This window comes from Protopterus annectens, chromosome 17.part0 (assembly GCF_019279795.1).
Source record: "Protopterus annectens isolate FY-2018-M chromosome 17.part0, PAN1.0, whole genome shotgun sequence".
NCBI lineage: Eukaryota > Metazoa > Chordata > Ceratodontiformes > Protopteridae > Protopterus > Protopterus annectens.
In genome coordinates, this window is record NC_056751.1 from 671,976,965 (window position 1) to 672,000,370 (window position 23,406).

Consider the following 23,406-nt stretch of genomic DNA (forward strand, 5'->3'; position numbering starts at 1 on the left):
ATGAGTGTGTGCATATATTCATATAAACAGTGTGGTTAGAGTTGAAGCAAGTTAGAAACTGGCAGGAGTGTACAAAAATAAATATACAAAAAAGCTAAAAGACTAAAGCTGGGCTGGGAAGGAGAGGAGGAAGAAGTGCATATGTTAACGGTAAACGCTGTCTTCCAGATCAGCTGTCATTGTGCAGATGTGAATTTTCTACTCCAGATAGTTTTAGTAAAATGCTTTCTTATTCTAATCCTGCAGATTTATGACTATATTGACAAGTGAGAAATTAATTCTGTATTCCCCCATTATTGGCTTTGCCCAGGTTTTTTGTGCTAAGAGGTTGAGAACTATGGTGACAAGTGAGAACTGAATTCACTAAATGATAGCCATTTAAGTTTCAGTCTTCCTGTCTTTCAGGAAACTGTTGATTTGGCATAGTGGTATGTTGCTCTGACTGTAGTGTACAGGGTCCTGGGTTTGATATTTGCCAGTGAAATGCATGGTTGTAATGCATTTTATTCTAGCAATTTTCCAAAATTATACAAGCAATGTTTAAAATGTGTCCCTAGTTTTTGGCCTTTTGTACCCCCCCCCCCCCAAAAAAAATGAAATTGAAAATAAGTGTGAAAAGCTGTGCAAGGTGCCTATGGCTTACACTACTGTCATTCTATTTATAGTGTGGGTGTGGACACACTGGAAGTAGACTTTTATGATGGAAATGTTCTGAATTGGGCAGTTTTGTCATTATTGGTTCATGCATTTTGTTTCATTGCCTACAGCCTACTGGAAAAATATTCAAACAATAAATGTAAAATGTGCTCTGTCTAACAAGTGTGCTGTATTATGCAAGGAATATAATTTAATAAAGTCAGCAAGGTGTAGCAAAGAAAACATGTATGTTTCTTGTTTTGTGTGCAAGGGGCCAATGATTTGAAAACAGCCCAAAGGTAATCTTTATCCAACACTGGCCAAATGCATTTTCTTTGAATGTGGTGTGGGTTTCAATGCAGTTTCAATGAATGTGGGTTTCAAGGGCAGAGACGTTTTAATGCCAAGTCTATTTTCGTTGTGAGACAGTGTTGTTTTGTTTAGCAGGTGTCTATAGGTGTTTGTGAATTGGTCTGTAAAATGTAAAAATCCAAATAATCATTGTATTACTAAAGCAGTATGCACACATTAGTGTTTATGGTAAATGGGGTGAAATTGCCAGGTAATGGGACATTGGAATGGCTGCAGGGGCACTCTGGTGCCATATTTTGGTTGTCTGTTCAGTTTGCATTTGAAAGTTGGTATCCCACAATTCCATTGGAGTGGGTGGGGTTATGTAATTATGTATGCAAATTGAATGTTAGTCAGCGTACAAATTTGTACCTATTTTTCATGGGCCTTGTCCAGATTTTTGATGTTACCAGGTTGAGAGGTATGCTGTGAGAAATGGAGACCAGTCAGCAACAGTAGTAAGGGGCCTGAAATCCTCATGTATACCCAGGAGGAATCTGATAATTTCCAGCTGACTTGCTGTGGTAGTGCTCTGAGTGCTATCAATGTCAAAGCACATTTGCTGTTGGGCAGGCAATGATTTAAATGTTTCCTGGGGTAGCTGTGATAAATTCCTGTGCCTGGTGCCCCTTCATAAAGGTGTTGCTGTGGACACTGTTACTTTTGAATTTCTGCCATCATCCTGAAAGTGTTTGCCAGATTTGGAGACAATGGTGTAGTGGTGCAGGGGGTTTCTTCATGTACAAGAGTGTAACATCTGCATGTGCTTGACTTTGCCATACACTATCACTTCCTGCAGAGTTACTAACGTGTTGTGGGGTGTGAGCTCCTGCCATTAAACTTGGAGACTAGGTGCCACTTTCCTCAGGCTGCATCGTAAATATAACTATGTTAGCCTCATAATTTTCAACAGCCATTCTGCTATTGACATCCTCCAAAAGTATGGATATAGTAGAACTTTGTTTCTGCTGCTGACTCTGTAAAAAATGAATTGAAAACATTGCTAATAATGAAGTAGCTGTTCTACTGCATGCTGAGTAAGGAGGTGTGGTGGAAACTTAACAATGCACATTGACTTCATTATCATTATGTGCAGAAGGAGAGGGTTCACCTGTTAATAGTAATCATTTTGTCTTTCATGTAAATATTCCTTGTCAGCATTCAGTTCTCTATATAAATATATATTACTCTTTTTAAACCAAACTTTCTGAGCAGATGTGCGCTGCTGCTGCAGACATTAGCAATAGCCAGTGGTCTATACCACCTCTGATTATTAGTGCCCCATCATTTTCTGTGTCAAAGTCATCTCCAGGAATGGAGAAGAAGGTATTCCTCATCTGTAGTTAAAAGGATAAGAGTTTGAGCCCCTCACCCCCCGTAATAGCATTGGAAATTGCATTCTGCCTCACCTTGGCTCTAGTGTGTCCAATCATATAATTTGCCCTCTTCTTGCAATGTGTTAATCTGCAGTTCCTTCCACTCATGGAGTTAATCTATAACAGCTTGATTCCAGGCCTTGCTTCTCAGCTTTTTTGGGACACCCTGTCTCAAAAATATGTTTGCCATATGTCCTAAGGGCTGCTATGAGGATGTGATTCTTCTCATGGCTAAAGTTACCCTTTCTTTGCCGTGATCCCTGATTTTACATTATTACTCCAAATAGAACAATATGATGCAGTCACACACAAAACACATTTGATATAATCATCAGTTAAATCAAACAATAATGACAGCATCCTGCCATATTTACAAACTTAGTGGACACAAAACCTATAATTACATAGGTATGCAGAATCTCAAGCCAGGTTGTCTTGAGCTAATGTTTGTACCGTCATGAATACATTCACGATAATAAGGCAAAAGCAGTTTGTTAATAGATCCATCCTTCCCTACTACTTTCTTGTATTTATTTTCATTTCAGCAGTGACATCTCCCAGTACAGGCATTCATACATGAGCCAACAAAACATCCTTGACATTTCAGTATTTAACAACTGAATCAGTAAATTTTGACGATGTGTGCACAGTCACTAAATGACAGCAAAATAGTTACTTTCTCAGTCATCACTATGCATTTCCACTGATGCTGTAATGAATTTCCATTTACAAATACTTTTACAGTACTCACTTAAATAATTGTAATATGCACATCATGTCAGTAGAGCACACAGTTCTTTAAGTAAAATCAGTATCTTACATAATTTTGAACGGCAATTTTTCTTTTATTTTTGCTTACCTTAAAAGTCAGTGGTTTTCTAAGCTATTTGCCACCCAACTCAAGTAATGGCAAATTAATATGGTGGTGTTAAACTTAATTGCGTGTGTTCAGGGTCATTTATATTTATCTTTATGAATTCCAACAATACACGAATGTAAGGCAAATTATCTGAGCAACTGGGCCTTGGCTAGTCAGGAATACTACCTTAGGGTTCATGTGAATGTGCTGGGGATAGCAGAAGAGTTTCCAGCAGTCCCCAGCAATGTCCAAAATGATGTGGGAATGAGAGGATAACCTCAGTTCTTCCCTAAACTGACAATGTTTAGAAAAGGCAAAATGGAATCATGTAAATGTGAGTTTCCACAACCATGAAGCATAAGCCCTGCCATCCAACATTCTTCTGCCACACCTTATCACCTCAAAGCTTTCAGCATCTAATAAAAGTTGGTATTGACACACACAGGAATATTTATTTCAGATGCTGTACTGCATGAAGAATGTATAGAGGAATAAATCCTTCTTGATATTCAAGTGTAATACTTCAAAAGGAAAGCAGAAGCAAAGCACAGCAGCTGTAGCAGCTGTAAGTAAGATACATGATTTCATTAATGATTTTATCCACTATATAAATGAAATGGTAATGCATTCCTTTAAAAAAACATGTAGGTGAGAAAGCATTTTTGATTAAACCAAGCTTGGCAGTAATAACAGTACCAGGTCTAATACTCCTGTTGATTTACTGGATTAGATTAGGATGATGTCCACTCTACAGGGAGTGGTTCTAAATCTGTGAAACATAGCCTTGCTCATACTTTCTTTATTCTGGTCATGTTACTTTGATGACAACAGCACCTGTGAAGGCACCAGGTCATGCCCAAAACTGGTCTGTCAAGGACACTGAGATAATGCTCGACCTTCGTCAGGAATCATACCTGGGTAAGACTGAATCCTGTGTTTGTGGGTCTGAGTGGAAGAAAATAGACATCTGGCAAGTGATGGATGAGCACCTGTCATCCCTCAGAGGGATCACCCTCTCTGCCCCCAAAGTGCAGACACAAGTATGATGACCTACAGAAACTTAGGCCCAATCAGCTGGCCCAGTGTGTTTATTAAGTGACAAAGAGAGAAGGACAGAATTTCATAACAATTATTTTCTTTTTTTTTTTAATGTTTAGGTCTTGTTAAACATGGATTTAAAGAATAAACTATAAGAAGGTCCCATAATTGAAGGTATTTGTTAGAAGAAATATAAGTAACTGAAAATATCTAGCTATATAATTGAAGGTATTTGTTAGAAGAAATATAAGTAACTGAAAATATCTAGCTATATGTTATTTTAATGCAAAAGCAAGCAAAACATATCTCTACACAGAACTGCATATGGATACAAATATGGAATGTTTATGTGATGCCATAATTTTGTTTATAAATACAAATGTAAGGAAATATGTGTAAGTATGCAGATGTATATATACATACACACACACACACACATATATATATGAATATATATATATATATATATATATATATATATATATATATATATATATATATATATATATATATACGTCAGCAAAATACAGATGTACAGCTGCATGAGTACACTTACAATAATTTTTTTCATGTATATAAATGTATATATTTATACACAAAAAAATGCATTGCCACATAATTTCATTTACAGTAGATAATACCTTAGTTAGTAGTTGAACTACATACATATAATTTTTGTAAAGAAAGGATTTTGATTTTCTTGGTGGCAAGATATTTATTACTATGAAATTGTGCAAGATTGTCATTTATTTCACAATATTAACTGCACATCCAAGATGTCTGAACTCAGTCAGGCAACACACCCTAGTGAGAGTAGTGGTTGGGGGAGGAAGTAGTGGTTAAAGTTTCAAGTGAATGATCATCTCAAAATTTAGTGAGAGATGACCAATTGTATTACTTCTATATATATTTTTAAACAATCCAGTTATATGCTTACTGTTATGAAGCAGACAACTATCAAAGCACACATTATTGTCTTGAAGTATATGTACTGCATCCATCTGTAACAGTTGTCATGAAAGGAAATACTGCCAGCCCAGCTAGCTGGAATTTTATAAATAATTCTATGTCATTTGTGAATATTAATATCATTTATATAGAAGTGTGACAGAAGGAGATACTGCCAGCCCAGCTATCTGTAATTTTGTAAATAGTTATATGCAATTTGTGAATATCAACATTATACAATTGCTTGTGTTACCACTATATTAGAACTGTATGTTATGTGCATCAAACTGCTGGTAAGAAGTATATATTGAACAGGGTTTGTACAGTACTGAGTTTAAAAGGTGTATTCATAGTGTACCCTACTGAAACATAGAAGATTAACTTACAAAACTTAATAACAGTTGAGATTGAAGTACTTTATTGCTGGGCCATAAACAAGAGATGTTATTTTTTAGTTTCGGTCAACAGAAGACAGGATGTCTATACTAGGGGACTCTCTGTGTTGCCCTGAAAGAGAGATAATTACTAGGCTTGAGGTGTAGAAGTGTTTTATTGTTTGTCGTCCAGCAGTTGCAAAAATCTGAAGGCTATGTATTTTCACAGGGAGATGCTAAATGCTAGCAGTTCATAGGAACAGTTTTGAGCCTGGGAACTGACAAAAAGGTGACAAAAAGTGATGTCATGCGGTCAGTATCCCAGCAGTAACATTTGATATTAATTTAAGAACTCTCTGAGAGAGTGACTGGGCATTTTGTATTTTGTCTTTGACCTGACAAGAACATCCACTCACCACTTCTGCCTGTTTGTTGTTCTGTAAGTAAGTAAATTAGGGTACAGTAATTTCTCTTAGCTACAGTTAGGAATATAGTGAAGTATAGTGTAGATGTTTTCTTTATTTATCTGAGACTGTCCTGCAATGCTGTTTTAAATATTTCCAGTGATTCTGAACTCTGAAGTTACTGTGATAATTTACTAAGTATTTTCTTGTTTATTTATTATTTATTAAATTAAATTCTGACTGATATCTGTGAGACATATTTAAGCTCTGAGAGTACTTGCATATGTATTTGGTGACACTGTGGGCTACTCCTATTAGCCTTGCTCTTGGTCAGACTACCATTTGGATTAATAGTAACATTACACAGTAGAATCGGACACTCTTTGCTAAGGGCCTTAAAGTAGCCTGTAAGAGATAGCTGGTGGCAGTGATAGCTACCTTATAGTCTGGGCAAAAGGGGGCATAGCTAGTAAACCTGTGCTAGCCTTTCCCAGGTGTGTGTGTGTTTGTGTGTGTGTGTGTGTGTGTGTGTGTGTGTGTGTGTGTGTGTGTGTGTGTGTGTGTGTGTGTGTGTGTGTGTTTGTGTGTGTGTGTGTATATGAATCAAATCTCAAAGAATATGTATGTCAGCTACTTGGGCAGGGACACAAAGCACTGTTTAGACAGAGAGGGTGTTGGAGGTCTTGGTTTGGTCACTCAGCTAGAGCTCAACCCTATAGCTGTACCACTGGGGAGTCTTACTGGGGATCTGGAGAAAGAGGGAGAAACCAGCCCCAGAATTACTGTGGTTTCTGTGTGTTCGTGAGGGAAATTGCACTTTATTGTGTGTGTGTACTTGTAATCCTCCCAGTGTGTACATCCCCTCACTGTTGCCATTGGTGAGTATTGAGGCTCCTTGATTACTGGGTCAGTGCTGGGGCATCACAACAGTAAATATGTTTTATTTAACGAAGGTTGAATTGAAACTTTTCCCCTCACGTTTTGCATGTTTATGTGTGTGCATACAGCTTCTTCCTCTGCCTTAAGAAAATTCGCAAGAGTGTTACATTAAACTGCAAGTTAGGTATGCAGACCATAACAGTTGAAAGTAGAAGCTCTCCTAAAAGTGTACAGTACACCTCCAAACAGACAAGCTCTGCACACACGTATGTCAGTTTGAAAGAAGATGCACTCCTGCTTTTTCAATGTGTATTAAAGGAAATACTAGCATCTTTCGGTTTAATTTCTCCAAGTCTTTTGAGCTTGTAATACCATGATGGAAATGGACCCCATTCTTAGTTCAAGCTATGATTAAAGTTTATATAATTGGTATTGTTTCAGTCTTTGTTGTTACCCAAGAGTGCTCTTCCTATCTCTGGCAATGTGCCCAGAATTGTCCCAGTATGAGAATTCAGATGTGGCTAAATCTTTCAAGAAATAAACAGATATACTAAGCAAGGGCAACAGTAACTGAAATACCTTGCAAAGTACTAGAAGTCATATCAGAAATTCTAAAGGAAAAAAGGTGAGACAGGTAAACAAAAATGGTCTTATGTCTTCTTTATATAGCCAAAGAGGAAAGCCACTAGAATAGCAGTCACCAATGTAGAAGACTTACCAGATTGATTGAGGGTGCTAGTAGGTATGACTAAACACCTTGCTATTAAAAAAAAGAAAGGTTGAGTAATAAATGTTGTTTTCTGTCTTTAACTGATTTCATTAATATATATAAGTACAAGAATATTTATACAAAATGATAACAGAAGGGCTTCAAGTGACTTCAGTACTGTAATGCAACCAAAACCATATCAGGCAGAAATTTCAAATGTATTGCCATTTCTTATGTTACTATCAGCAGATTGTGAATGTAAACACTAAAACACTTGATTGCAATACACTCGTCATTCCCAAGTATGCTGAAGTATTCCCCCCACATTTTGTTTTAGTCAATAAAGATTTAATAATGATAAATCTGACTGAAAATAATAAAAACTTGAATTATGTATTGCATTATGTGTGAAGTTATTATGTGTATTTGTTCTATGCCCCACTTTTCTCTTCCTTATTTTAAGTATACACTCCTTTGTCCTTCTTTATTTTCTCTCCCATTTCTTTTCATTTTTTACAGATCCAAACTCTTCAGAGCAGTCTAGCCTCATGATTCCCAGGTTGGGGAGCATTCACCATCTTCCCATCGTAGGACGTCCTCACATCCTGTAAGCATCCTGGAACATGGCAGTTTGGCAAGTCTTATTGAACGTGGGCTTTGGGACTTGGTTGGGGACATAGTGGAGCAGGTCATTGATAGAAGCCTTCAGCCAATCAGGGATTCCCTTCAGTGACTAGAAGACAAGCTGCCACAGTTGACATTGACCACTATACCACCCCAAGCCCCTGCCCCCTCAACATCAGGGTCCTCCACTGCAACATAATAAACCAGTGAAAATGTTTGAGGCCTTGAGGACCAGGGCCATTTTTTGGCTGGAACCCATTTCACTCCTGTTACAGTATTCTCCCTGCTACACCCTCTTACCTACTTCCCATCCAAAGTACCCTCAAAAAACAAAATGAAAAATGGGGGGCTCTATCCTCCCAAAAAAATTTAGTAGCAATAGGATGAGCAATCAACAAAGTTTTTGACTCTGAGTTGTTTAGAATTAATATAATTTCATAGTTCTGGAATTTTAGAATCATTGTATAGCAGAATTTTTTGAAACATTTTATGACCATAGTTAACATCTATAAGTCACAAGTGTATTCTGCTACTGTAGATCATCATTTCCCAGAACCTATTTAAAAAAATCTTACATTCAGCTTGCAAGCTGTGCTTTCTGGTCCTATAACAGGCAGCCATTTTGTACAGCCTTTTCTTTGATGCCAGTACTTACTCTACTGAGCCCTTCATTCATTAATTCCCATATTTGTGTGGTGCCACTTTACTAATGATAATGACATTTTAGTGCTGTCTTCAGTACTGAGCATAGTAATTGTACTGCAGACAAGTAATGGACTGGTTGTGGTCATTTTAGAATTATGCTGTTGCTTTAACCACTGTTAGTGATGATAGTAAAATTCTCGCTGTTATATTTTTAGGCCCTTAGATTTATCAACCATTTCGCTGAATGCCATGACCCTGCTCATTTTCTTCCTAAACAGGAGAAAGACAATTGTGAAGTGGCTGTCATTCATGCAACCATAAGGTGATTTTGTATTATGTAATTAGTGTTCCCACTTGGTAAGACGGCGATTCAGGTCGTAGCCTGCTATAGGTCCCCAACCATGTCCCAAGACTCTCACTCCATGTTCATAAGCACCCTGGAAACTATTAGGGTCCAACCCAACACTCTCATACTAGGTGACTTCAACTACCCCTCCATCAACTGAGAAAACTACTCATGCACCAATACACTGGCCCAATGCTTCCTGGAATTCATCAATTCCAATCCCCTGGACCAGCTCATTCTTACCCCCACTAGAGGAAGCAACATCCTTGACCTGGTTATTACCAACATGGGCAACCATTGCTCTACACCAATAGTCAATTCCTCCCTGGTTAGATTCGTCCACAAACTAATTACCATGCAAATCCACATCTCACCAACACCACCGCAAAGGAAACCGCCATGAAAAACTTCTCCAAAGCTGACTTTGGGCTCCTAAAACCAGAGGTGGCTAACTTCACAGCACCCATGTCAATGGAAAATAGATGCATGACTGCCGAATCATACACCAATGCACTGTACAAACGTACATAAATGCATGGAACTAGCCATACCCAACAGAACCAAGACGCTCTCCTCCAAAAAAAGGAAGCCAATCTGGTGGTCCCCTGCCATTAATAAACTCTACAACAGAAGGAAGAAACTGTTGCAGAAAAAAGTGAAGTCCCAAGACTGGAAAAACTCCCTTATTAGCCTCAACAAAAAGTTCATCAAAACCTCTAAAACCAGCTATGAAGGCAGAATTGCCAGAGACACTAAAAGCAACCACAAAGCCTTCTATAGTGATATCAAGAAACTCCATGGCAATACCCAGGTTTACTCTGAGTTACTGCATAATGGTACCTCCTATACTGAGTCAACATATATTGCCAACATACTGGTCGACAGATTCAGTGCCAACTTTACCCCTCTCTTCCCCCCTAAAGGATCAGTCACAATACCAGAGGAATGCCAGGCACATAGCATTACTGCAGCACAGGTTAGAGCTGCATTGCCCAAGGCCAAGAATACAGCTTCCATGGGACCCGACAATATCCCTGGATGTGTTCTACATGGTGAACTGGCACCACATCTATGTGCCCTGCTCAATCACAGCCTCACCACAGGCTTTGTCCCTACCGAATGGTGCACTGCAACAGTCATCTCTCTCCATAAAGGGGGAGTGACTGCAGACACTGGGAATTATTTCCCCATTAGCCTGATGAGTCTGATATGTAAGGCTATGGAGCGCATCATCATGGACCTAATAAACAAGGATATAGGGAATATACAAACACTAGATCCCACACAATTTGCTTTTGTGAAAGGTAGATCATGCCTGCTCAACTTGGTTGACTTCTTCTTTGAGTCAGTCACAAGAGCTATGGATGAGGGCAAGGCAGTTCATCCCGCCTATCTATATCTGGCCGAGGCCTTTGATACAATTCCCCACTCAAGAATTATTGATAAACTCACCATACTAGGCATCAACCCCTATAACACTAGGTGGGTTGCAAATTGGCTCAAAGATAGAACCCACAGTGTGAAAGTAGTGGACTCCAAGTCATTCTGCCATCCAGTCACGAGTGGATTCCCACAGGGATCGGTCCTGGGTCCTCTCCTGTTTGGCATCTACTTCTCAGAAGTCCAGAACAACACAGATGGACTTTGGCTGACCAGGTTCATAGATGACTACAAGCTGGGAGCCATTATTAACTAGCCAAGAGATGTAGACATCCTACAGAAAGGCCTTATTGAGACCAATGACTGGTGTCGAAACCATGGCCTTAAGCTTGATGCCAAAAAATGTGTCATCATCCCCTTTGGGAAAAACTCAGTTCCCACTAATTACCACATCGATGGGAGCCCACTGAACACTGAAGGTGTTATAAGAGATCTTGGGACACAGGTTGACAGCAACCTCTCCTTCGACCACCACATTGCCACTATGGTCAGAAAGTCCTTCTATGTGGCACAGCTCATTACCAAGGGTTTTGCATCCAGGAAGAAAGAGGTCATCATCTCTCTCTACTCTTCCCTCATTAGGCCAATCATCAGGTATAATGCCCCATTTGACATGTACCTCACTAGACACATGCAACAGCTGGAAAGGCCAAAAAAAGTACTTCATGAAGAGAATCCTAGGTTTAAACACATGTCCTACATGGACAGACTCAAAAAAACTCCAGCTATTCTCTGTCTCATATCATCTACTAAGAGGCGATCTCCGCTTGACTTACAAAGCCATGCCTGACCCAGCTGTGTTAGAAATGCTACATCTAAAGAAATCCCAATCCCTCCCCACTACAGGTTCCAGAGACCTCAACCTCATTACCACAAGCAAGAGAACATGCTGGAGGGACAGGTTCATAACACAGAGGCTGCCCATGCTCTGGAAGAGACTTCCCATACATGTCAAGCAGAGCATCTCAATGGCCCTCTTCAAAAGAAATCTTGATGAGTAGATGAGTAATAGAAAGTTCACCCTGAGGATCACTCCAGTGGCTCTACTTGATAGAGGCACTGGAAACTAATGTTGGGCAGCACGATGCCAGGGCACTTCTATGGGCTAGGCTTGTAAAGGCTCCAGGCCCATTGGCCTAGTACACACCTATGAACCTATGAACATGCTTATGCATGCTGAAAAGTTCAATGTGCAGTGGGCCTTAGCAAGTGTGTGCGTCAAATGTCAGTGAGTAACACAATTTCTCAAGTAGCCTGCAATCCCCCCCTCCCCCAAAGAAGTGCCTCTGCATGATTTCATCTCCACTAGGGATTCTGTCAAGGAGAGTGCGCCCTGGGCATGCATGCTCAACCCTCTTATTGAAAGACATGGCTAGACACTGCTTCACTACTCGCTTCTCACCTGCCATCAGCCCCTTCAGCAACTAGGCTGCTAATCAAACTCAAGACATCTAGATTGTAGTCAAGACATTTTCCCTTATCACTTGTCTATCGTGGAGTTTTTCACCTTTTTATTTATTTATTTATTTGTATATGTTATTATCTTTAGTGTGCTGCTTATTTGCTCCATCCCCACCATAAGATGAGATAGTGTTTCAGGCCTTTCATACTCTTCTTTTGTTGTTGTCTCCACGTCTACAGTATTCCTTTTTAGAAAGTCACAGAAAATATCTTGAATACCCTTCATAATTTTATAATTTTATAATTTCAAAAATACTACATGTGAATTGCTCACTTACTGAACAGTCTACACTTCTTACATCTTGCAGTTGGAATATAAGATATAGCATTAAACTGTATACAACAGCAGTTCTACAAGTATACATATTCTGTTCTTTATATGAAAACATCTTGTCCTTTGGATACCTTAATGCCTACCGTGCGTCCCTGTACAGGCTACCAAGCCTGCCTCACCCTCTACACTCTCTGTAAGGGCTCAGTAGAAATGTTCATGTAATAGTGCAGTTCACCAACAAAGCACATTGGTGAAGCATTCTCTACTTTTGCAGTTCTGTTTTCCTCGCTCTGTTTAACTTCTACAACAGAAATGTCTGTAATTTATGTTCAAATGCTATGGAACTACCCATAGAGGAGGGATTCAGCAGACATTCCAGAGTGGTATGCAAGATAAATTTCCCAAGCAAAATATTGACATAAAATGGAGATATTTATTTCAAATAATTCTATGTGATGTAAAAAAATGACAGGCAAGCTTTTCTCAAAGTTACCTACTTTTAAAAAGTAAAATACTTCTCCTTTTCAAATGTCTCTGTTGTTACCGTGTTGGGATCATCCACACATATAAAACTGCTGTATAGCTTCTGACAGTATTGCTACAAACCAAGCATTTCATTTGTTTCCATAACTCCGTATGTACCTGTATCACTGTTCACCAGATACTAATCACTGTAAGTAATCACTCATCCCTGTCTCATAAACTTTCCTTGTGTTAACATGAATGTCATTTCATTTCTACAGTGAATTTTTATTTATTTATTTATTTATTTTACATTTGTTAACCGGGCTAGTCCAACTGGATACATGTCCATTTTCAGTGGAGGCCCGAGGAGAAAAGCTCCTCTAACTACTACTTAACATGTTAAAAAAATATACAGAATTATGTCATAAAAAGAAAACATTTTCTTTAATTTGAATAATTTGTGGAACTTTGTTTTGTTGTAAAGTTTCATTGAAAAAATACAGAAAACACCATAACAGTGTTTTTTTTTGCATGGGTACTAGCTCTCCTTTAACCCAGTGTGGAGGACTTTGTCCCCCTACCTCCTTACTTAAATATACTGACTCAATAGTTACACATCACTTGAAAAATGTGAAAACTACGAGAAACAGCAGGACAACAGCTTTGCACAAACAGGGGTCCTACCGTGCATAAAGAGTATTTGATTTTGGTGAATAGTGACACAAATATTACATAAAAGATTGACGAAAGAAAGGGTAGTTTGACTCTAGAACTGCCATCAAATACAAAGGGTACTTGACTGACTGTAGGACTAACATCAGATACAATAAGTTTTGATTATGCTAGTTAAATACCTCTTCACCAGAAGTGCTAATGTCTCAAAAGCACTTTGAAAACAGGACTTGACATTTGTATTCACACATACTGCTTGTAATCTAACTCAATTTATCAAGCTGCATCACCAAGCTGACAATTCAGTATTTCCACAGTAAAAATATAATTCAATATTTTCTGCATTGTTATGACTATTTAATATATAAAAGGACTCATAATAAAGTACAGCAGCTCCACCCATATGATGGGCCATAAGAAATTCTGCAAACACATATTAGACATTTATTGAAACTTATTTAAATTGTCTAAAGACTAACCAGCTACTACTTTCTCAAAAATGTACTGCTTTACAGATGGCCTGTACTACCTTACTACAGACGATGGCGAGGTCTACCAGACATACTGTGACATGACTACCAATGGTGGGGGCTGGACTCTCGTGGCCAGTGTTCATGAAAACAACATCTATGGCAAATGCACAAATGGCGATCGCTGGACAAGCACTCAAGGAAACAATCAAAATTATCCAGCAGGAGATGGAAACTGGGTCAATCTGGCCACCTTTGGTACTGCAACTGCTGCAACCAGCGATGATTATAAGGTACTATATAAGAATGGAATGGATAAATAGATGGGTCTGCTGGCAGGAGGCAAGGTCTGTACAAATTACAGTAGTTGGATGGATATATACAGAAACTTTTGCATAATACTATGAATAAGGTATTGAGCAACTGCATTTCTAGCAAGTTTTACACAAACTGACATGAAAATAAAGAGATGAGCACATATAAATCTTTTAGTTGTGCAATGAATAAGAAAGTTACGAAAGTTAAGAGAGGGAAGAAACCATAAATACACAGATATGAGTTAATACACACTGACACACACACACACACGCATATATATCTATATCTATCTATATATATGAAACTATATACATATATATATATATATATATATATATATATATATATATATATATATATATATAGATAATGTGGGTGTGTGTGTGTGTGTGTGTGTGTGTGTGTGTGTGTGGAGTAGAAGCGCAAAATTTAAAATCTCCGGTGTGCGAAATTTTGAGTTTTGCGCTTCTGAGTTTTCGTTGTTTTCAGGTTTCAACTTTATTGCTTCAAAATACTGAATTTCAACATTTGAGTATTTTGGGGATATAAAGTAAATCCATATATATATACATACACATATATATGTGTGTACTTGTGTAAACTAGATGGATAGAGAGAGAGAGAGTTTAGATAGACAGATAAAGGGATATATTAAGAGATAGTCATATATCTTTGTATTATTGTATAGTGCCCTGTAGTGGGCAGTTTGGGAGGAGTAGCCACATCTTCACTGAATGGAAGAGGCAAAACCACTTGCTTATAAAAAAAGAGGGCTAGAGACAGAGAGACAGAGAGACAAAGGCAGAGACAGACAGAGAGTGGTTTCTCTTGTAGAGAGAAGAAGAAACTTAAGAGAGACTCACATGGTGGGACCTGTTTAGGAGGAAGAGATATTTGCCATCTGGGAGATTCTTTGAAGCCAAGAGTGAGCACAGTTAGAAAGTTATCTAAGGTCCTTGAGAATGAAACAGTATACCATAGAAAAGTTGACAGTATTGTAGAAATGACGTGCAAAGCTACAAATAATTCTCAGTGCTCACTTTCTAGTTGTCTTGACTGTATAAAAAGCAGACCATTGTTGATACTTTACTGCATAAACTACATTAGTATAATTACAAAATCTTACCTGTCATTTTATTTGCAGAACTTAACAAAACCCACGTTATGAATAACTCTTTTTTGGTGCTACCTCATCTATTTCTGTCTAACTCGGCAATACTCTTAAAAGTGTTACTTTTCTTGTGTGCAAATACAGGATGTGTGCCCACAACATCCCAGAGGGGTTACTTGCCATTAAAATCTTTCACTTCACCTCTTAATACCCTTAGTGTGACGCTAATCTATAGAGTGATGTAATACCACACTGACAGTATCCAAACTGCCTTCTCAATTATAAGCAACTTCTTCAAACCCCCCCCCTATTTTTTGTTTTCTCTACTTCTGATCTCACCTTCTCTATTTAAATAAGTTGCTACATTCACTTACAGTCTTAGGGCATATTTTGTTATTCACTGTGAGTCTTAAGACCCTAAAAAATGTTTTTTTTTTCTTTTTGTTCTCCTTGCACCATTTAGTATACACACTCCGATAATGCAGACAATTATTACTATCAATTTCTTTTCTGTGACTTCTAGTTAAAACTTTGTGCCTTCATTGTACAACTTTAAGTTTGAAAACTGAATCTTATTTCTAAGAATGTTAACTTTAATTTTCAAAACATCATATGGATTATTTGAATATTTGAAAAAAATAAGTGAAGAGTTACTTTACTTCTATTCTAGTTTAAAAAACAAATGTCTATATAATGGCAGTAGAATTTCATATCTTTAAAGAATTGTAGTATTGTGCTCTCACTTTAACATTATAATGTTTACAGAACTTGGGGCCCTATATGTCACCATGGCCACTCCCATAAAGTGTTTTTATAAATCATCAAATATAAAACATTTATTTTGTAACAGTAGACTCATTAAGATCAAAATAATTCTTAGTCTGTCTTTCTCAAAATGTTCTTTAACCAATAAACATTTTTCTACATATAGCAAACCGACATCATGAGATATTACTGAATATAGGGACTTTACTTCTAATGTGACAAATCATTTATTTTATTTTATTTTTTTTATTTTTATTATACATTTGTTTACTATGTAGTGTCTGACTGGCCAGAAGCCCATTTTCAGTGGAGACCCGGGGAGAAAAGCTCCAGAAATACATACTTAATAATTTAGAGTGACATTGGAAGATGTTCAAAATATAGTACATAGTAACATGAAGAAAAAACACTGAAGCAACTTATATAGTAAAGCTACATTTTAAGTGTTACATAATGTTAAAAGAATACAACTGCAATACACAGTAATTAAAACTCCTGTAAACATCTAAGCCATATTTATAAAATGCATAAAAACAATCTTTGTAACAGTCACAAGATAGGGGCTAATAATCTCGTAGGACTGCATTAATGCTAGGGATGCATGATGCATGGTGGTCTCTTGATAGTTCTGAAGAGGAATAGGTAAAGAGATGACAGATCAGAAAAGGAGGTAGCAAAGAGATGACAGATCAGAAAAGGGGAGGGTAAAGAGATGACAGATCAGCCTGGAGATGTGAATGGCTTAACCATTCTTTGGAGTAGCCTTTTAGTAGTTGTTTAAACTTGTGATTATCAGGATTAGCTAGAATATGCTGGGGAAAAGAGTTCCAGGCGTTGGCTGTTTTAAATGAGTACAAGGAGTCTCCATAATGGTTTAGAGATTTAGTGATACTGAGCAGTATTTTGTCAGATGATCTAAGGGACCTAAGGTTCGTATATGGTTGTTGAAGGTCAGAGATAGCGGGGCAGTTTCCAGCTCTGTAGATGGCTTTATGGGCAATTATTAGTTGGTTGAGAGTTAGTAAGCTGGGTAGTAAGATCCATTTAAGATGGCAAAGAGCAGAGCAGTGATGTGACTTGTAAGGTAGGTTTGAGGCAAATTTGGCTAATATGTTATAACATGTTTCGTGGCTGTGCAAATCTGATTGACGTAGGTTAGTAAAGATTTGTGAACAGTAAAGCAGGGTAGATAGGAGGCAGGATCTGGCTGTGGATATACTAGCGTATTCAGTTAGATAGGGTTCAGCCCTATATCATGCATCTAGTTTTATATTGACTTTTTTGATTGTTAGAGCTATATGTTTTTTGAATTTTAGACAGTTGTCTATTGTAACAGCTAATAGTATGCTCGACCGGCTCAATTTTTGTTCCATTGCTAGAAAAGATAGTGAGAGGGGATGGGGTGTTTTTTATACTAGTACCACTGTAGACCATAAGCTTAGTTTTGTTGGGGTTTAATATAAGTAGATGGTCAGATAGGTATTTTTCTATGTCTTGTACGGAATTTTGAGGTTTTGTCATGAAGTTCCTTTATGGAGGGGGCGGGCAAACAGATGAGTGAAGCATCATCAAATAATGAGTCAGAATCTGCTGTAACATTTTTTATCTTAGAAAAAAAGTGAAAAAAATGTTAATATATGTTCCTACTCTTTTTACAACAATATTTCATTACTTTTCATTTTAAAAAGATTTCATTATTTTTGAACAAACATAGCGATAACAATCAGCACTCACTATGGACCTGAAATGGGGGGGGGGGTAATGCTTTGGTATTCCAGAAAATTAACCCATTCTAGGGTTTCTTATTACAAGTAAATCAAATAATTCATCTGCAATCCCACTACAATCATAACGGTCTTTCAGTGTGATGTCTGTAAATCCAGAATCGCTAAGCATATCACTTTTTCTCATCGTTCGATGAGCTAATTCATTATTTTACAATCGTTCATAAATAGCTCTCTTATAGTCATCATTTTTTATGATAACTGATACCTCAAGCTTATCATCATTCATGTATCTGAACTCTTGTTTGGATTGTAATTTCTTAACCACTATAGTTTTGGCATGGAACACATTATAATTTTTTCTCTTGTTATAAATACATTTAGCCTAAAGTTCTCTAATAACTTTTTCATATGCAGCTACATAAATACCAAGTGCATTGTTAATAATTAGAAAAAATAGCTTTTTTTGGCAAAGTCTACATTTTGTATTTAGATCATACTTATTAGCTTTAAATATAAACTTCAAATTCAATCGTCTTATACACATTTTTAAGGCAAGTTATTGTTTCAACTAAATTATCTATCTTGCTGGGTATGAATGAAAAAGCCCTACTCAAATAAAAAACATGACCAGTAAGGTTTAAATATGAAGCCATCTATTATCTATTACCTTTGATCTTTTTGGAGGTAATAAGTACCAACCTTTGTTTCTTTCAAGTCTTATTGCTGGTATTTTTTTTCCTTCGCTACTTGGCAGATAGAGGTGTAAAAATTCACACTGCCCCTGTGCACTTCTTGTGTTTTCCACATGTTCCCTTTGCCTGTAAAATTTTCATTTGGATTAATTGTCTCTCCACTATTGCTGATACTACAGACACTAAGTTTCCTTTAGTAACCATAATCACTCTCCGCCTGATCTTGTCTTAGTCCTCTTTTTGTATCATCTGCAAACGCTCACACAACAAACCTGTCATTTGTAATACAGGCAGATCCCTCTCTACTCTTGAAGCAACACAGGCACAAATGAACAAAACTCGACTACATTTAAAGAAAATGGCATTCAACACAATTTTGGGTTGCAAACATTATGTTCACTATTATGTACATGTTTTGGTTGTAGACATTACATACACCAGTATTTACATAAACCTGGGTCACCTGCACTCTTTTAACTGGTGAAAACCACCACATTATGTTACATACATTGTGCATGCATACATATATGTGTGTATGTATGTGTGTGTGTGTGTGTGTGTGTGTGTGTGTGTGTGTGTGTGTGTGTGTGTGTGTGTGTGTGTGTGTGTGTGTGTGTGTGTGTGTGCGTTTATCAAGATATTGCACCCTTAGAATTAGCATATGAAAAAAGCTAGAGAATTCTCAATGTATTGCAATGATAGAATTAGGATATGAAGAAAAATACTGTTACATTGCTGTTTACACTTTTCAGTGTTTAATACTTGTATGCTGGTGTTCTGCCATGTTCCCACACAAACACATATATTGTCTACTTAACTAATTATGTGAAGAATTATTCTCTGTATCATTCATGTAACTTAACAGGAGGGAATGGTTGACCAAACTGGCATAACCAGAATTAATATTGCTGCAGATGACCCTCATTGACCCTCAAAACTGATGACCTTTACTATTTCTTTTAGGTTAGATAAATGCACAAGTAACCTATCTGTGTTTATTTTCTCCTGTACTGAGATGTGGTCATGCCACTCTCCAAACATGCAAGGTGGTCTTCTCATACTGGAAGGCACTAAAGTGCTTTACTCTCTGTGCAATCCTTTTTTTTTACTTTAAAAAGGTACTTCTCACATTTTATTTTTATTTTTCATTTAACTGGTTTGCTGTAATTATCCAAAGAAGAATATTTTGAACCACGGCATAAGCAAGACTCAACAGAACAAACTGAAGAAATAGCACATGAAGGTTGTCAAATTATAGAGTTTGAAGACTGAGAAAAATATGTACATATGTTGAAGAAAGGTGATTAGTTTTATAGATAACACTATGTCAAACGTAATACCATAATGCAATAATTATAGCAGTTAAGCATATGATACAAAGGCTTATGATCTGTTCACCAATTATAACTGCTTTTTAATGTATTTAAGGCATGGATGCTAAAAAATTCACCTGAGATTGAAATTTCAGAGGTGAATCTAAGCATCCATGTCAAAAACACCTAATAAAGGCTTATGATTAAATGTCTAATTTTAATGATGTGAGGTATTACCAGCTATGCCAGGGGAATTAAGGAAGAGGATGTGTAACATATGCCAGCATAGCTAGCTGGAGTTTTGGAAAGAATTATATGTCATTTGTATATCAAACTGATTTGTACAGGTGCTTGTGTTAAAAATGTATCAAAAGTGAGTCCTGCTGGACAGAAAAGAAATACACCTGTATGTCTGACTGTATTGTAACTGTTGAAAATGAATATATTTTAACAGAGGATAGGAGAGGTTAATCTTAGTCCAGCTAACTTTGAAAAATAGTCTGAAATTAAATTACCTGGTTTAGGCCATAAAGATTATATCTAACAGTTCTGATTGCAGCCAGAGACAAAATGTCTATGAAAACCAGAACTAGGAATCCTACTCTACCCTGAAAGGGTGGAAGTTTTGAAATGGTTTTATATCTTCCAGATGCTATAACACATCTTAGCAAAGCTCTATGTGTGTGTGTATGGTAACAAATATATGCTAGATTTCTGTAATCCAGCACTGAAATGATGTCTTAATATTAGATGAGGCAGATGTCTCAGGGCAGGTTGTTTGTGAAACCTGACAAAAGAAGGACCACTCACCCGCATCATCTTGCCTTGATTTAGTGAGTAAACAAAGAATAGTAATTATTTAGATCAGTCAGGAAAATAAAGATTAGTTAAGTACTGTTTTTCTGTATCTGTGTGAATCTATCCCTCTGTGCTATGTTTTAATATTTCCTATGAATGAAACTCTGGAGTTTAGCGTAAATAGATATTTAGTATTTTTGTGTTCTTTTATTATTTATGATTAAATATATTTAAACTTTTCATTGTGCTAGTCTTTTAGATAATATTTTAACTTTTGAGAGTACTTATATTAATCTGGTAACACTGTGGCCAAACCTGAAAGCCTTGCTGCATTAGTCAAACACTACTACTTGTATTAGTATTAATTTTACTCAGTAAAATTGGGGACCTTTAAAAGTCTTAGAGTGGCCAGCTGGTGGCAGTGTAACTACCTTTTAGTCTGGGTGAAGGGGGACACTGCGTGTGAATCAGAGTCAGCCTTTCCCAGGTGTGTGTGCATGTGTGTGTGTGTGTGTGTGTGTGTGTGTGTGTGTGTGTGTGTGTGTGTGTGTGTGCGTATGAGTGTGTGTGTGTGTGTGTGTGTGTGTGTGTGTGTGTGTGTGTGTGCGTGCGTGTGTGTGTGTGTGTGTGTGTGTGTGTGTGTGTGTGTGTGTGTGTGTGTGTGTGTGTGTGTGTGTGTGTGTGTGGGTGTGTGTGTGAAAATCACATCATAAAGAGTGTGTGTGTGTGTGTGTGTGTGTGTGTGTGTGTGTGTGTGTGTGTGTGTGTGTGTGTGTGTGTGTGTGTGTGTCAGCTACTTGGAGCAGGGACACAGAACACTGGTCTCACAGAGAGGGTGGTGGAGGACTTGGCTTGAAACACTCAGCTGAGGACTTAACTCTACATCTATGTCAGTGAGAAATCTTATTTAGGGCCTGGATAGAGAGAGGGAAACCTAGCCCCAGGAGAGGAGTGTGTTCCCTGTGTGCTCTTAAGGGAAATCGTGGTTGGTGCAGAGAGCTACATTTGGAAATACTGTGTGTATGTATTTTTGTTCTAAGCGAACATCCCTCACAGGTGTCAGTGATGAGGACTGAGGATCCTTGATTATTGGCCCAGAGGAGGGATGTCACATATTGGTGAGCAATGGTGAGATATTAATTGAACTTCTGTAGCTTGTAGGTAGTTGTCACTGAAGGTGTGTGTACTCTCAGCAGCCACAAGATAAACATGCACAGCTTCATTTTATTTATTTCTTATTTATTTGACATTTGTTTACTGCGTAGTCTGTCTAGGTTACATAACCCCTTTTCAGTGGACACAAACAACTTCTGTAGCTTGTAGGCAGTTGTCACTGAAGATGTGTGTACTCTCAGCAGCCACAAGATAAACATGCACAGCTTCATTTTATTTATTTATTATTTATTTGACATTTGTTTACTGCATAGTCTGTCTGGGTTACATAACCCCTTTTCAGTGGAGGCCCGGGGAGAAAAGCACCACATTTACACATTGTACACATTTTATGCAATAGCTTACACAGACAATACAATAGGTTACTTACAGGAGAACACACAGATGGATGTTACTAGGCAGGCACATGCATTTTTTTATATAGGTTCATAGGTAGGTACTAGGCTATTGGCCCTAGGGCCCATACAAGCCTAGCCAAAAAATGGACCCTGGCTTTCACCACCCAAGAAAATTATTTTCCTGTGCCCCTGTCGAGCAGAGCCACAGAAGTGATCCCCGGGGTGACTTTCCCATTTCCCATCCAGTCATCAAGATTTTTCTTGAAGAGTGCTAATGTGGAGCTCTGTTTGACATAGATAGGTAGTCTGTTCCAGAGTATGGGAAGTCTCTGGGACAGGAATCTATCCCTCCAGCATGTTCTGTTTATTGTGGTGACAAGGTTTAGGTCCCTAGAGCGCATAGCTCGGAGGGATTGGGATTTCTTTAAGTGGAGCATGTCCAACAGCTCTGGGTTTGACATAGCTTTCTATGTTAGGCAGAGATCGCCCCTGAGTAGGCGATATGTGATGGAGTAAAGCTGTAGTATTTTGAGACGGTCTGCATAGGGCATCTGTTTGAGGCCAGTAATCCTCTTTGTGAGGTATTTCTGTGGTCTTTCCAGTTGTTGTAGATGTCTTGTGAGGTACAAACCAAAAGGGGAGTTGTACTGTATAATGGGTCTAATGAGTGATGAGTAGAGGGGAACAATGACCTCTTTTTTTCTGGATGAGAATCCTTTTGTGATGATATGAGCCATGTAGAAGGATTTCCTGACCACTGTGGCGATGTGATTATCAAAGGAGAGACTACTGTCCACCTGTGTCCCAAGGTCTCTTATCACATTTTGGCATTAAGTATACTACCAGCTATGTCGTAGTTCATGGGTACAGAGTTTTTACCAAAGGGGATGACAATACACTTTTTGGCATTGAGCTTCAGGCCATGGCTTTGACACCAGGTATCTGTCTCGGTGAGGCCCTTTTGTAATTTGTCCACATCGTTAGGAGTTTCGATTATGGCTCCTAGTTTGCATTCATCTGCAAACTTTGTTTGCCAAAGACCTTCTGTGTTGGCCTGCACTTCAGAAAAGTAGATACCAAACAGGAGAGGACCCAGGACTGAACCCTGTGGTACTCCACTTGTCACTGGTCTGATGTCGGATTTGGAATCCGCTACTTTCACAGTGTGGGTTCTGTCAGTGAGCCAGTTAGCAACCCATC

At 37.9% G+C, this 23,406-nt stretch overlaps 1 protein-coding gene across 2 annotated transcripts in view; it reads left to right on the top strand.

The window, feature by feature from the left end:
- Window positions 1–23,406, top strand: part of LOC122791251 (intelectin-like) — a 210,593-nt gene that overhangs the window by 82,037 nt on the left and 105,150 nt on the right. For both annotated transcript variants that reach the window (XM_044058925.1, XM_044058926.1), the window contains one exon: window positions 14,017–14,264. In XM_044058925.1, the coding sequence (XP_043914860.1) occupies window positions 14,017–14,264 (248 nt within the window). The remainder of the gene's footprint in view (window positions 1–14,016; window positions 14,265–23,406) is intronic.